The 15,657-nt window shown below is 43.4% G+C and overlaps 1 protein-coding gene across 1 annotated transcript in view; it reads right to left on the reverse strand.

Moving 5' to 3' along the window:
• The window catches only part of NECAB1 (N-terminal EF-hand calcium binding protein 1), a 123,354-nt gene that overhangs the window by 76,202 nt on the left and 31,495 nt on the right, over positions 1-15,657 (reverse strand). The window contains exon 3 of the mRNA XM_084620064.1: positions 12,369-12,477. Within this exon, the coding sequence (XP_084476190.1) occupies positions 12,369-12,477 (109 nt within the window). The remainder of the gene's footprint in view (positions 1-12,368; positions 12,478-15,657) is intronic.

The raw sequence follows: 15,657 nt of genomic DNA on the forward strand, positions 1-15,657 counted from the left end.
GAACAGATGTCATATACACCCGCCTTCCTGTGTCAAAAGGAGGTGCGGGGGGGGGGGGACAAACCAGAAGCTAAAAACATATAGCAGTAGACTTGCATGTTTAATGTTCCTCTGTCCTGATGCTAATAACAATTATTGTATTAAACATCTTGCTTATTTTCTGCATTTTTCTTCAAAAATGAATATAGACTTGTAAAAAAATTGACTATCTGTGTACATACACACACAAATCACAAGAGACATGTCCACTGAAATATAAATTCACCACTGAGAAAAAATCCTCAGCTGGAGTAATAGAATCATAGAATATCAGGGTTGGGAGGGACCTCAGGAGGTCATCGAGTCCAACCCCCTGCTCCAAGCAGGACCTAATCCCCAACTAAATCATCCCAGCTAGGGCTTTGTCAAGCCTGACCTAATATGTCATAGCTCCAATGAAATCAAGGATCTGTCCTTAGATGTTTTGTCCTTGACTTCAGTGGGACCAGGAGCAGGGCTTAGAAGAGATCTAAACGACCCCTGGGGGAATTCAGCACCACTGCACAATGCAGAATTTTGCAGAAATTAATGTTGTGCTCACAGAATTTCCTTTTCCACAGAAATGGGCTTCAGTGCTGCTATGTGCCACTAGGGGCCACTGGACTAGGCAGAAGGGTATCTGGTGGGTATCTGGGCTGGAGGGGCCCCGTGATTGGATTCTGGGAAGGAGGGGGTTCAGGTGTATTGGCTGGGGTGGCCCACAGGTGGGCTCTGGGGTGGGGAGTGGTTGTGAGTGTCTGGCTCCCCGGCTGGGCTCTGGCGGGGGGAGGGGGGGAAGTGGGCAGAGAAATAGGACCTGGGTTGTCATAATGATTCCTTTAACTCTCTACTCCTGGGGGAATTTTTGTGTGTGTCTGCATTGTTAACAGACATACTTGCTAACAGGTATTTTGAAATAAATTACCAAAATAATTGAAACTGGGCGATTATGTAGTGTTCTTTTGACAAATAAAATGTGCAGAATTTTCCAGAATTTTAAAATATTGTGTGCAGAATTTTTAATGTTTTGGTGCAGAATGCCCCCAGGAGTAATAAACATAAAGTCAACTTGCAGAAGTAATATGTGCAAACATCAGACTAACTCTCCTGCAGACGCTAACCATTAATGGCAATGATCAATCACCATTCCATACAACAGTAAGTTTTGCTCCATGGTGTTGCATTGGTGTATAATTTTTATATGGCTTTCTTCGGGTAATTAAAGTAACAGAGGCAGCAGTTGGCTATACATTTACATAAAAGATAAGATTTGTTATAGACTTAAGTGCCAGCTGATATGCACCAAACAGTAAGGTGCAGAGCTTACACTGAGTTACCTGAACAGAACAGACATGACCTTAATTACTGCAAAATGAAGACTAGTTTCCTTATTGCTTGCCTAATATAACATTGACAATTTGTTTTGCTTATTTCAGTAGTCAGTAGTATTCAGCATGTGCACTGCTTAATTTTATTCAGCTCTATTGTATTGTAATATCATTACATTAGCTTTGATCTTCTCTTTTCAAATATCTAAATTACTAAAATGCAGTTAAATCCCCTCTTCTAGCAAATTGAGATTACAAAACTTGAGGAGTATAGTTTTAATATGTATTTGGCTTGGAGAGTTCACTCAAAGGTATTAAAGTCAACCTGGCTTCTCCACACTTACAGAAATGTATATGTTCAGTATCTTTTTTCTTTTTAAACAATTTATAGACTTTTTTTCCATGGCACTCACTCCAGTAAGATCTGATTGCCTCACAAACATCACTGCATTTATCCTTACAACTCATCAGTGAGAGAGAGGGGGATTTGAGGCATCTGCAGATTAAATGACTTGCCCAAGGTTACAGAGTAAATCTGTGTGGAAGACCCAAGAACAGAACTCCTATCTCTTGAGCCCTAGCCCAGTGATTCAGCTACAAGACCATTCCTCCTCTCTAGGGTTAGGCTTCAGGATACAATGCCATACAGTTCTACGTTACAAAGAGCAGCCTAGGTGGGATTTTGAATTTGGCAGAGTTAAAGGCTTTGTGCAAGTAGGAACAACCCAAAGTCTGCATTTGTGACAAAACTGGCATCTGAGACTATAGAGGCACTATAGAGGCACTATAGAGATGGCAGTAGTAGTTCTCATGGTAACTCCTCAATATGCCATTCTCTGTCTTTTGTGGTGTGGTATTTCTAAATGGGGGAGGTAGGCTATGTCACAGTTCATGGCAACTTCACCGATATTCCTCTTCCATTGTCCCTTGAGGGCACCCACTCTAGGCTCCAGACTCCACAGCCATCATCTCTTTCAGGCAGAGAACCACATCTCTGTCCCTGCTGACCAGGATCTTTCCAGGCTGCATGGTTCCCTGCCTAAACTGTGATATCTTCAGCAAGCCAGACTGCCTGAACAGGATCTGTGCTTTGCTTTCTCGCTGAAGGCTATGCACAGCTGTAATTGCCAGCAGTTACAAGTTACCACACACCTCTTTCTGAGCTAACCCATGTATTCTTAAAGTAAAAGGATTACAGAAAAAACATATGCAAAACAATAAAGAAACCTAAGCACATGCTAAAAAGTTTAGCAAGGTCACCCCAACTCCAACCCTGGGCTCTGGTAGGTGTCAGTTCTTCCAACTCTTCCCTTACGATTGGCCCGCCTCCCTCCCCGCCCCGTTGGTCAGATGGTTCTGTCCATTTGATGGATCAGAAAGAAGGCCCTGAGTCAGTTTAAATTCAGACTGTTTATCCAAAAGTCCTTTCTTTGTCTATTGGTCACTGAAGAATCCAGTCCGAACCAGTATATGTGAGCCTTTCCAGGTGATGGTACTTCTCTGGAGGTGTTAGATCCTGAGTGAATTTGTCTAATCACCCTCCACTTTTCTTAGTTCCTGGAGAAGCTGTGGTCACCCCGCCAGGTGGAATTGCATAGTCTCCCAATGATACAGTAACACAGTGAGATCTCCCAAAGGTATTGCAGGAAATTGCCATAACTGTCGCTGGCTGGTTCCAGTGTTAAACTGTTAAGAGCTGGAGGCTGACTACAGTCAGGGAAGGGTGGATTTTGCCTTTTGCTGAGTAAGACAATTTAGCTTTAATAGAAATTATTTATCTTAGACATTTTCATGGCCTCCATCACCCTAGTATCCGAGCCCCTCACCGTCTTTGATATGTTTATCCTCCACACCTCGTGTAGTAGGTAAGTGCTATTATCCCCCTGTGCAGATGGGGAGCTGAGACGCAGAAAGAGGAAGGGTCACATTTTTAAAGGAATGGAGATGCCTAACTCCTACTGATTTCAAATGACCTGCCCAAAGTCACACAGGAAGTCTGCAGAAGAGCAGGGGGTTGAACCCAGGTCACTCAAGTCCTAAGCTAGTAGTTTATCAATATAACATCTTACCACAGGTCATTGCACAGGATGTCCTAGACCTTTGCCCTAACCACATAACCAAATTAGTAATAAAGAATGGGAAGGATGAGCTGTGTGTCTCTCATTTCCTGTAGAGTCCCAGAGAGGTGAAAGCACTTTGTAGATAACCTGGTTTGAAGGTGTGAGGACTGAGTAAATCTCTGGAAGAGCTGGATGACCAAAGGCATAAGCCTCTATGGGGATGTTTTAGTGTATGGAAGACAGAAGTGCCATCTTCTGTAAGTGGTTGGTTAATTAGTAGGATAAAAGTTGCATATATCGAGTTCTAGGCTTCTTCTGTGTTTGGATTCTGCTCCTTTGATGTGTGCACCATGAGGAGTATGTTAAAAACAAATCTCTCGTTTTACATTGTGTATTTAGGGTGTTGCTTGTACACAAAGGTTATAGAAAGGGACAAGCCAACAGTGTTCACCTTCATGGCACAGTAGTGCTAAAAAACACAGGAAAGATATCAGGAAACTCCATTGGTGGAGGCGAGCACAAATAGAGAAGCCTTACAAATCCCACTTGTTACAACCAGGCAGCTGAGTGGGATTCCAAGACTATCTGTTCTGGTTTTTGCAGTTTCTCCTATCACCTTTTTCTCCACCATTTTGATAGCTCAGGCTAAGTGGAACAAAAGGTTTTTCCATGTTACTGTATCTAAAATCAGTTTTTGATCTGAAACACTAAAATGGGAGGAAAGAGGATTTCACTGGAACCTATCAAAATGGTTCTTCAGTGGGCTAATAGGTGCAGCTATATGGGGGGAAAAGATATTCAAGGCCCCTCCAACCCTCTCAAGATGGGCTACCCTAGAGGCTTTTGTGATGCAACTCATACAGGGTCTCATTCTGCCCCATAGGATTCTGTGAATCAAATCCATATCCCATATGAATTGATGTAGCTCCATGAAAGCAGCTGAGGTTCCTCCATTGTAATGATTTACATGGAGCTACATTGATTTACACCAGCTAAGGATTTGGCCCTGTGTTTGCAGGAGCACCTTGGACACAGACTAGGCTAACTTTGAGACCCTTGAATGTTGAAGTTTCAAGTGGAATGTTTCACACAGCTCTTGGGCTGGGGGGGTGAGGGGAAGAGAGAGAAGGATGAGACTGAGAAAGAGTCTTGTTTGTTACAGCTTAGATTGTTTTTTATTTAACTGGATTAAAATGTGAAAACACCTGTACAAATGTTCACTTGCTGGTTGTATCCTAGGTACAGTAATTTTATTCTCATTCTTCCCTACTGAACTGCAGCTTTAAGCTACTGAGCAGCCATAAGCATAAATCAAGAATTTCATTTTCTTCTCTAGGATAATTTGCAAGTGAGAGGCATCACACAATGGATGGTTTTAGGGCAGTTTGACATGTACATGATTCTTACACTTGCATAACAAAACTTCGTAAGGTTCAATGAACACTTTGATCCTTTTCTGAGCTAATGTGTTAATATCAGACATTTTATGTAACCTGCCCTTTTCAGCAATTGTGTGTGATGCTAATTAGTGACATTTTGGCTTTCTTCATGCATGTGAACTTGTGTTCTGGGTTGGAAAACTGTATCAATATGGACTCAGGATTCATACTGCATTGTCCAAGTTTTCTTTCTCTTCACTAACTCAATCAGATTTCTGGCATGTTGCCACATGCCTCCATCATAGTGCCTCCTGACGACAGAGCTTTAAAGGCAAAAGGGGTCTATGGAAAGCCCTAAAAATTATTTTTCTGCATTTCTATTAGGATGAAAGATCAAACAATGTCTGATACTTGCCAGCTGCAAAGTCAAAGTAAAAATATTGTATCATGTAAGAAAACAAAACCTCATCACTATTACAAAAGTTTCAGTTTTGAATTAGCTATAGGTATGTTCTGTCAAGTGACCATGCTAAAGCTTCACACTCTTAAAAGGAACCTTATTAGCCCTCCCTCCTGCCTGACTTCTTGATACACACCAAGGGAAAATGGATGGGGGAGAAGCAGTAGATGTGGTATATCTTGACTTTAGTAAGGCTTTCGATACTATCTTGCATGACCTTCTCAAAAGAAACTATGGAAATACAATATAGATGGAGCTACTATAAGGTGGGTGTATAACTGGTTGGAAAACTGTTCCCACAGACTAGTTATCAGTGGTTCACAGTCAAGCTGGAAGGGCATATTGAGAGGGGTTCAGTGCTAAATCATTTAATAATGATTTAGATAATGGCATAGAGAGTACATTTATAAAGTTTGTGGCTGATATCAAGCTGGGAAGGGTTGCAAGTGCTTTGGAGGGTAGGATTAAAATTCAGAATGCTCTGGACAAACTGGATAAATGGTCTGAAGTAAACAGGATGAAATTCAATAAGGACAAATGCAAAGTACTCCACATAGGAAGAAACAAACAGTTGCAGGCATACAAAATGGTAAATGACTGGCTAGGAAGGAGTACTGTAGAGAGGGATGTGGGGGCATGTGTGGTGGGTGAACCCCCCATTTGGGGAGGTTAGCCCGCTGGCCCCATCCCCCCGAGCCCCGTGGCCCGCTCTGCAGCTGGAGGAGCCCTGGCCTGCCCACCCCAGCAATGCCGGGCATCCCCTCGCCCCCACCAGTATCTGGCTAAGGTGCCAGCCCCCCCGAGTACCAGCCTGGCCCCCCAGAGTGCCAGCCTAGCCCCAGTACCCAGCCGAGCTGCTGGCCCCCTGAGCACTGGGCCAGGCTGCTGGCCCATGGCCCCTGTCCCCCCAGGTGAGCCTGAGTGCTGCCCCTGGCTGACAATGGGCCTGAGCTCCTGGCAGCTGGTTGGAGCTGAGCCCCAGATGACTTCAGGGTAGAGGGACAGGGAGGGTGGGGCATCCCAGGGGAACATGGGTGGGGCCAGAGCCTGGGTCAGGGGAGGCTTAGCCTGCCCCAGCCTTTAATACCCGCCGCCCATGTGTGGGGGTCATAGTGGATCACAAGCTAAATATGAGTCAACAGTGTAACCCTGTTCCATCAAACATCATTCTCGGATGGATTAGCAGGAGTGCTGTAAGCAAGACATGAGAAGTAATTCTTCCACTCTATTCCATGCTGTTATGGCCTCATCTGGAGTATTGTGTCCGGTTGTGGGCACCACATTTCAGGAAAGATGTGGACAGATTGGAGAAAGTTCAGAGGAGAGCAACAAAAATGATTAAAGGTCTAGACAACATGACCTATTAGGGAAGATTGAAAAAACTGGGTTTGTTTAGTCTGGAGAAGAGAAGACTGAGAGGGGACATAACAATTTTCAAGTACATAAAAGGTTGTTACATGGAGGAGGGAGAAAAATTGTTGTTCTTAACCTCTGAGGATAGGACAAGAAGCAACGGGCTTCAATTGCAGCAAGAGCGGTTTAGGTTGGACATTAGGAAAAACTTCCTAACTCTCAGGGTGGTTAAACACTGGAATAAATTGCCTAGGGAGGTTATGGAATCTCCATCATTGGAGGTTTATAAGAGCAGATTAGACAACCACCTGTCAGGGATGGTCTAGATAATACTTAGTCCTGCCGTGAGTGCAGGAGCCTGGACTAGATAATCTCTTGAGGTCCCTTCCTACAATTCTATGATTCTATGGGAGCACACACTTTATAACTTATGTGGGCTGAGCTTGTTGCACATGCTGGAGGCTTTTTTCATCCCTCCGTTCCCCTCCACAAGCTCTTTCTGTGTCATCCTCCCATCCCCTTCTAGTTCAGCGACTCCCCGCAACATCCCTAATCGCCCATCTGCTTGAGGTTCTGTGTGCCCCCATTCCTCCTCCTCCCTTACCATGGTCCCCCATTCTCCCTTGCATGCTGGTGACTATGTGCACCAGCCCCATCCCTATTCTCCCTTCCCACTCTACCAGGATCCCCCATTCTCTGCCCCATGCCAGAGGCTGTGTGCATGCCCCCATTTCCCCTTCTCCTCCCATCATTATTTGTCTAGGAGATAAATCGTTCAGGGTGCCAGAATACCACGCCCTATTGGGAGAATAAGCAGAGGTTCTGTTATGCTGGAGGGCATTAATGGCTGCCTGTGACACTCTGTGCCTTGGGGGAACACCCTGCACCCCCATGTTCATCCTTTATAAAATGATTGTGTGGTATCCAATGCAAACTTTGTCATGTCAGGTGTCTTCAGAAGGCTCACGATGCACTGAGCATTGTTGTAGTTATAGTAATGTTATAGGTTGTAATTTCATGTGTATAGTTATGAGGCTGAAAATGTGTCCTCATGGCTTAAAACAAGCCCAGGCAAAAACTCTCCAGGAGCAGAGGCCCAGGCAAAACTCTCTAGGAGCAGAGGGGCAGTTTACGCCTCATCAGGGAATGTATGGGACAAACCCAGGCAGCCTCACGGGAACAAAGGACACTGGCCTAGGCAGCCACAAAGGATCTGTTGGACTCTTGAGTGTGTCACCCCCCTTCCCTTAGTCAGTTTGGGACTACGATGAGGTAATGCTCACCTGACTCTGAAGGGGAGAGTGGGGGTCAAAGCCAAGAGGAAAGAAAGAACATGATAAAAGGGAGAGACGTTTTCCATGCTCTCTCTCTCTCTCTCTCTCTCTCTTCCACCTCCATCTACAGACACCACCACCAAGCGACTGAAGTGCTGATCAAAGGGGAGGCCTGGCTGAAGATCAGCTTAGAATGCATTTTGCTTTTATTTCATTTGACCAAATCTGACTTGTTGTGCTTTGACTTATAATCACTTAAAATCTATGTTTTGTAGTTAATAAATTTGTTTATTCTACCTAAAGCAGTGTGTTTGGTTTGAAGCATGTCAGAGACTCCCCTTGGGATAACAAGCCTGGTACATATCAGTTTCTTTGTTAAATTGATAAACTCATATAAGCTTGCAGTGTCCAGCAGGTATAACTGGACACTGCAAGATGGAGGTTCCTAGGGTTGTGTCTGGGACCAGAGATATTGACTAGTGTCATTCGGTTGCACAATCCAAGCAGCGGCTGGCCAAAAGTGCTCACTCACATAGCTGGGAACAGCTTATATGCCAGAGGCTGTGCGTGAACATCCTGGGAGTGGGGGTTCTCACAGCAGAGCAGGGTAAGGCTGGCTCCCAGAATCGAGGATTGGAGTGACCTAGCAGATCACCAGTTCAGATAACACCAGGGGAACATCACAGTGCCATCATCCAGTTCTTTGCTCTATAGACAAATGAGAGCTGTTTGAAGTGGTGGCTGTGCTAAACAGATGGCAGGATCCATGTGTGCTAGATTTTCTTCCTTTAAGTTTTCTGATTTTCCCCCAAATCAATAGGGTTCTGGCCATTGGTGCCTGGACTGTTCCCGGAAATTTTGGAAATGATCAGATGCAACATTCAAAATTTGTCATATGATACTTGTATAACACCAACACCCCTGTGTGGGTCATCATCAGCAGGGATCAAATCTGGGATCTCTTGAGCTTAATTCATGAGCCTCTATTTCCTGAGCTAAAAGATAGTTCTCTCTTAATCAAGCCTGTAGCAGGTTTATCAGTCTCTAGCTGGCCTAGCCACCACTAGAGGGGGACACAGTGCCATGCTGAGCAGGCAGGGGTCGGTCACACACACACACACACACACACACACACACACACACACACGCAAAAGTGTCAAGTTGAACAAAAGGCCTGGACAAATGTGGCCAATTAAAAAACAAAACAAACAACCCAACATATCCTCACATATTTCCCATGGGAGTGTTTTCCTGGTTACTTCTTACACCATGCTTTCCACTATGTTCTTGCTTAGTGATTTACATTTCAGTAACCCAGATGGCTGTGCCAGTTGCACTGCCTGTTCTCAGATATCAATTGTAGCATTTCAAAACGTTCCTTATTTAAAATCCCAACTATCATAAAAAAGTGGCCAAGCTCTTAAATAATCAAAGTACTGAGCTTCTTAATGTATATTATGTATTTCTATAGACTAGAAGGAACTTGAATATTAAAGATTTGACCTCATGTTAATGTTGAACATGATTGAAGAGAAGAACAGAAGTTTTATTAGGTTAACAAATATCCTTAGGGCATTTTAAAGAGTTTTCAGGTTTCTCTCCCTAGAGGCTGCTTATTTAACATTCAGATCTGGAATGTGCATTTTGCATTCATACTACTTATTATGATTTATTTTAGTTTTTTTTGCTAAAGAACATGTTTTTTTCTGTGAGAAGCTGTAGTATTTTAACAATGCCATTCAGATTGAAAAATTAAATTAAAAAATGAATGAACTGAGTTGCTTCCTACAAAACTCTACCATCTAGCTTTCAAAACCCTTTGTTAGAGGTTGAGCTAAAATTTCCAGGGGAGTTGGGCTCAGTCTCAACTCTGGCTTGCTTTCCATTTCTCAGGTGATAGGTTTTGGTTTGGATAGGTGGTTGGTGTAGCAGAAAGAGAAAGCCGGAGACATGAGGCCTGGTATAAAAGGCCAAAGGCCAAGTCAGGTCCTGCTGATATAAAGCAAAGGTAGCAAGAGCAAAGCTATGAGCAAAAGTCAGGCCCTGTTACAAAGTAGATGCCTACTTGCAGGTTCACTATGTCAGCAGTTCTCAACCAGGGGTCTGGGGCCCCCTGGGGGGCCATGAGCAGGTTTTGGGGGGGCTGCCAAGCAGGCCCAGTATTAGACTCGCTGGGACCCAGGGCAGAAAGCCGAAGCCCCACCACCTGGGACAGAAGCCGAAGCCTGAGCAATTGCCCTGCTTGCTACCCCATAACATCAACCCTGGCTTTTATATGCAGAAAAACAGTTGTGGCACAGATGAGCCATGGAGTTTTTAATATCCTGTTGCGGGGGCCTCAGGAAGCAAAAGGTTGAGAACCCCTGCACTATATGATACATGAACTTGGCAAAAACAGGCCTGGTGCTGTAAAAACACAAGCACTCCTAGGTGATAAGTATTCACGTAGGAAGGCTGGAAACAAAACACTCTGATAAAGGATTATGGTGCAGACACACTCCCTGAAGATGGTATGGGACACGCTGACCTCTCTTAAAGATAAGGTCAGGATGACAGGGTGATGGATAGACATGTTTTGATCAAACCAACAGGTACAAGGGAAAAGGTGGTAACTAGCCATGTCAGAGGGGCAGTACGTAACTTCTTGTATCAGTGTATAAAAGGGGGGTCACAGAGGGGGTGTCTTTGTCCAGCCGAGGGGGAAGCAGAAAGTCCTGCTGTTCACTGAGCTGAGTCCATTGTCACAGGCATACATGTACTGAGTGTACCTGTAACACACATAGGGCACTAATATTGTGCTTTATTGGCAATAAACCTGGTTGACTTTTGCCACTGAATCGAGTCTGTGGTCTTCTTGGGCAGTTTGATCAAGGTGTGCTGTATGGGCTATCTGGTCAGAGCCAGTGCAGCACACAGAGAGAACACACACACAGCCAACAACTGACAACAGTTGGGTCAGGTGACTAGGCCTCACCTAGGAAGCCCTGGGCTATCATCATAAGAGGGAGCCTGTTTCATCAGAGATAGGGAGACTAGGGGCTAGGAAAGCTATAGGGCTCTCTGGAGAGGCCTAGGAGAGTGACTTGGGACCAGATACCCTGTGGAAGCAGAGAAACTGAGGCAGCAGCAGGGACTGGCAGTGCATGACATCAGAACCTTCATGCGCAATAGAACTAATGTCAGTTACTACATTAGTGTCTTCATCTATATGGTACCAGTAAGCACTACTGAGACAAGCAAAACTGATCTGCTGAGTTTAGAAACAGTGCGAACAGAACCAAAAAGCCAATAATGACTGGTGCAAATGGGATGGCTTTATAACCTGTTAGGAACCAAAGGTAATAAATGCCATCACTTCAGTAGCTTTTGGACCACAGAAATGGCACCAAAACTGAATGTAGTCTACGTGAAAGGTACTAGATTGGTATCTGTGGACTCTGTGTGATGGGCTGCTATGAATCAAAGCAAGGATGATGCATCACAAAAATACTTTGTCTAAATCTTTTGACAACTACAGTGTCATCTACGAATGGCTAGTAACTGTGCTATATTATGTTTATGTAATGTCTTAGTAATGGTCCCCCTACAGTGGTCTGCTTCCCTGTCTTTGCTGAGAAGTGGGAGGAGGCCACCATATTTGTGTGTGTGAATAATGCAGCATGCAGATTAGCCAAGTACTGTTGTGATTAGCTAGTAAACTGGTTTCTACTTGGAATTAGTTGAAAAAAATCCAAACTTCCAATTATTTTTTATGGAACTTTTTTTTTACTGCTCTTTAGTCTATACAAAGACTACCTGCCATATGGGGAGGAGTGATACAATTTTCCCTCGGTGGCCTGGCCGTTGCATTAACCCACCGCAGAGAGAGATACACTTGGGACAAAAAGTTGGTTCCCTCTCTATATCCTTCAAACCCTTAGCTTCTGCTGACCCTGCCAACCAGTCAGCCATTCTGAAATGTAATGTGAGTTTTGTGATTTCCAAGAAACATGAATGAAGACATCAATCCATTTCCTACAGAGCATCAGTCATCAGGTGGTAACATTTGCTCACTACTTTCTATGATGGTTTCATACTACTTACTTGCGGGCAAACTCTCTGCTCAACTCCCAATTCATTATGTGAGGGCAGAAATCTACCTGCTCCCTCCGCAGCTGTGCAGCTGTCCTAACAAGGCTACTCCAGCCTGAGAGCTGGAAAGGACCACAGCATCTCTTCCCTTTCCCTGATTCCACCGGCCCTCATGAGCGGATGTACACAGTGTCTGATGCCCACACCACTTGCTGCAAGCCTGTATTTCTGAATGTTTGGACACTTAAACATATGTAGATGATCAGCTGATGAGTTGTTTTGCTCTTACCAGAGTACATAATTGGGCATTATAATTTCCCTGAAACAACTCTCTTGTATAAAAACAGCTTAAGTTTTTTTTGCCAAAATTAAACTTCTTTTCAAATACAAAATGTAGCACTTGGTTGTAAGCCGAGGATACTTACTCAGTATTGTGTGTATCAATGGTGTTAAAAAGCTCGTGCAATTCTTCTCCACTCAGAACTCCATCAGCAAAGTAGGCTTTGAATTCCTCAAAAGACAGTTTGCCATCATCTGAAACCAAGAAGAATGCAAAACATCATTAGCTACATATACAGTTTGTTGTCTCCTTTAATTTGAGGAATCTGAACAGGAGATTTTAAAAAATAGAATCATGGGACTAGATGTTTAGATTAAATTTATTTGGAAATTTGATAACAGATTGTGTTCAGGCCATGTAGTGAGTATTAAATTAAATGCATCAATAATAGTAGTACAGTACAGACCCGTTTAAGCACGAATCCGCTTAATGTGCGGGAGCGCCATGCCTCCCAGTGCTACCTATTTAACACGCGAGACTCATTAACATGTGGTACAGGAACTTGCTATGTAGCACAACAGATTTGCTCACTAACAGAAATCGACAGGAAGTGCGGAGCGGAAATGTGTTCTATGTCTTTACTGATATTGGTAAGACGTATCACGCACGCTTAGTCATTGTCACACTAGAGAGATATATAATAGTTATATAGTAATATATATACACTACATTAGAAAATTTTAACCATAGGCCTAATATAATGGCAGAGGGCAAGCGTTGGCATTCCTACACTGTAGAAGAAAAGCTAGATGCAATAGATTGAGTAAATAGCGGAGAAACCCAGGCCAAAGTTTCAAAAGATATTGAGATTGCTGAATCTACTCTCCAAGGATGGCTAAAAAACTAATCTAAACTGAATGGCTTTGTACAAAATATAGATTCTGCTGTGGGGCTTAAGCAAAAACATGTGCGCTATTCAGCAAAACCCACAATAGACAAAGCCATGCGCACGTGGTTTGCTCAGGAAAGACTGAAAGGAATGCCGCTAAGTAGGCCAATTCTTCAAGCTAAAGTGACAAAATCTGGAAATTTAATGGGGGATGAATCATTCCAAGCCAGCAAGGGGTTTATAAGTCATTTTAAAAAGCAGGTATCGATTTCTGGAGAAAGCCGATCAGCCGATGCATCGGCCACGAATGCATTTTCCGCCGAGTTAAAATCTATTTTAAATTCAGAATTTCTGTCCGAGGAAGAAATATTAACGGGCTGAGAGGCTAGGTCGGACCGCGAAAGTGATGGCGAGAATTCTAATAATGCAGGCCTAAATGACAATGACGACAAGGATGTTGAAGAAAAGGTCAAAATTTTGCCCACAGAAGCCCTTAGTGCTGTAGAAACTGTTGTAAGATTTATGGAGGAGCAAAATGCAGAAAATATCAAAATCATTCATCTGCGGCGAATGACAGACTTCATAAGAAAGAAAAAAAATGCGAGCCAGAAAGAGCAGAAAATAGCGGCGTTTTTTTCTAAGTGAATCATAGACCCCTTTTTCAGCATGGCCCTCTTAACCCGTGGTCCATTAACACGTGGTCGTGACGGCTTGACTCCCGACATCCGCACGTAAATGGGTCTGTACTGTATATCTGCCAATCAACCTTTGCAGACACATAAAAACAATTGATCAAATAATGTAACATAGTATATTTGTAATCATCCCTGCGAAATTTAACACAAGTGTTTCAAGCCATGGAGAGAAGGGTACCACCAGTCTATTGTCTGACCGTGAGAGTAGCACCTTTTCTCCCATTTATATCTATGTAGTTTGTTTTGGTGAATGGCAAATGTAATTGCAGCTCTGGGTCCCACCATCAGCCAGAAAAAATTCTAGTTTTTGCATTAGTGTCAGGAAGGCTTTATTGAAGAATGATGCCCAGCCACCTTTCTCTAAGTAATTTGCAAACTGGCAGGCCATGTAGAACTCTCCTCCTCACTACCTTTGGTTGAAACCTAAAAAAGGGTAAGTGCCACTCTCAAGAATGTACTGGGAAGAATCTCAAGACATTCTCTTGGTCATAGAATATCTTGGAAGCAAAGAAAATAGCCAACTCCTGTCTGTATCTGTGAGAAATTATTGCCTGTAGCAGACATCATAAAGTAGACATCAGTAATCTGACTTAATTTAGGCCTAAGCTTTGCAGGTCTTTCTGGACCCTGGGCATCCATAGAAAAGTTCCACTTCTAATACTGCTCCTGGAAATGTTACTTGGCAAGAAAATTTCCTGCCATCATGTATATTTTTCTGTCAAAATCTTGCTATTAGTAGTTGAACTCTTAGTTACATCCCATTCTGTGGATGTCTACAAAGGCCCCTGGAATGTAAAGAGGGCTGAGAGCTTTGGTAGAATATTTTGTAGAACCTGCACAAGGACCCTCTCTCCATGAACTTCACAACTCTGCTCCTGACACTGTGACTAAATTGTAGACTGAATAATGTTAAGAGTTAGGGGCACCAAGTTTCTACTCCAGGGCTAATGAACTTGACAAATCCTGCCAGTGATTTTACAGACCCACATTTGTAAAGTATTAGGTGTTGCTGTGCTCAGCATTGCAATGCCTAGCTGATTTAGGAACCTAAATATCATTTTCAGAAGAGGTTTAGGCACTTAGGAGCCCAAATCCCATTAGCAGTTGATGGGATTTAGACTCCTAAGTGCCTAGCCCCCTTTTGAAAATGATATTTCAACTCCTAAATCAGTTAGTCATTGCAATGCTGAGTGCAGCAATGTCTAATACCTTCAAAAATCTGGGCCAGAATGTTTAGGGTTTGTCTACACTTAATATGCTACAGTAGCCCTGCTATGCCAGTGCAGCTGCAGTTATTCTGTGTACACACTACCTACGGCAACAGGAGGGATTCTCTTGTCGACACACATAATCCACCTCCCCGAGATGCAGTATCTTGGTTGATGGAAGCATTCTTCCATTGACCTAGCACTGTCTACATGGGGATTTAGGTCATCTTAACTAAGATGAGGATTTTCACACCCCGACCGATGTAGTTAAACCAACCTAATTTGCTAGTGTGGACCAGGCCAAGTCTCAGATGGGACATGAGTCAACCCCATTTTTCAAACTAAAATATCGTCAACTTTTTTTCATACTTGGGTTATACATCTTCTCTGTTTGAGACAAGGCTAAACCACCACCACCACCTTGGCCTTTTGATGACTGATGGCTAGTTATAGGTGCAGCGGGTGCCTAAAGTCTAATGCGATTTGAGAAAAATACCATATCATGGGAATAATTAGAAGAACAGTAATAGGAATTGAATTAACCCTGAGGGGAAACAGTCTCATTATAATACTGCTACTGCATTATTTGGCAGAGTCTGTTTCCTCTGCTTTTTACTTTGGCCTTAATTGTAGCATGCAGTG

Source organism: Lepidochelys olivacea (assembly GCF_965140295.1).
Source record: "Lepidochelys olivacea isolate rLepOli2 genome assembly, chromosome: 2".
In the NCBI taxonomy this organism is placed as follows: domain Eukaryota; kingdom Metazoa; phylum Chordata; order Testudines; family Cheloniidae; genus Lepidochelys; species Lepidochelys olivacea.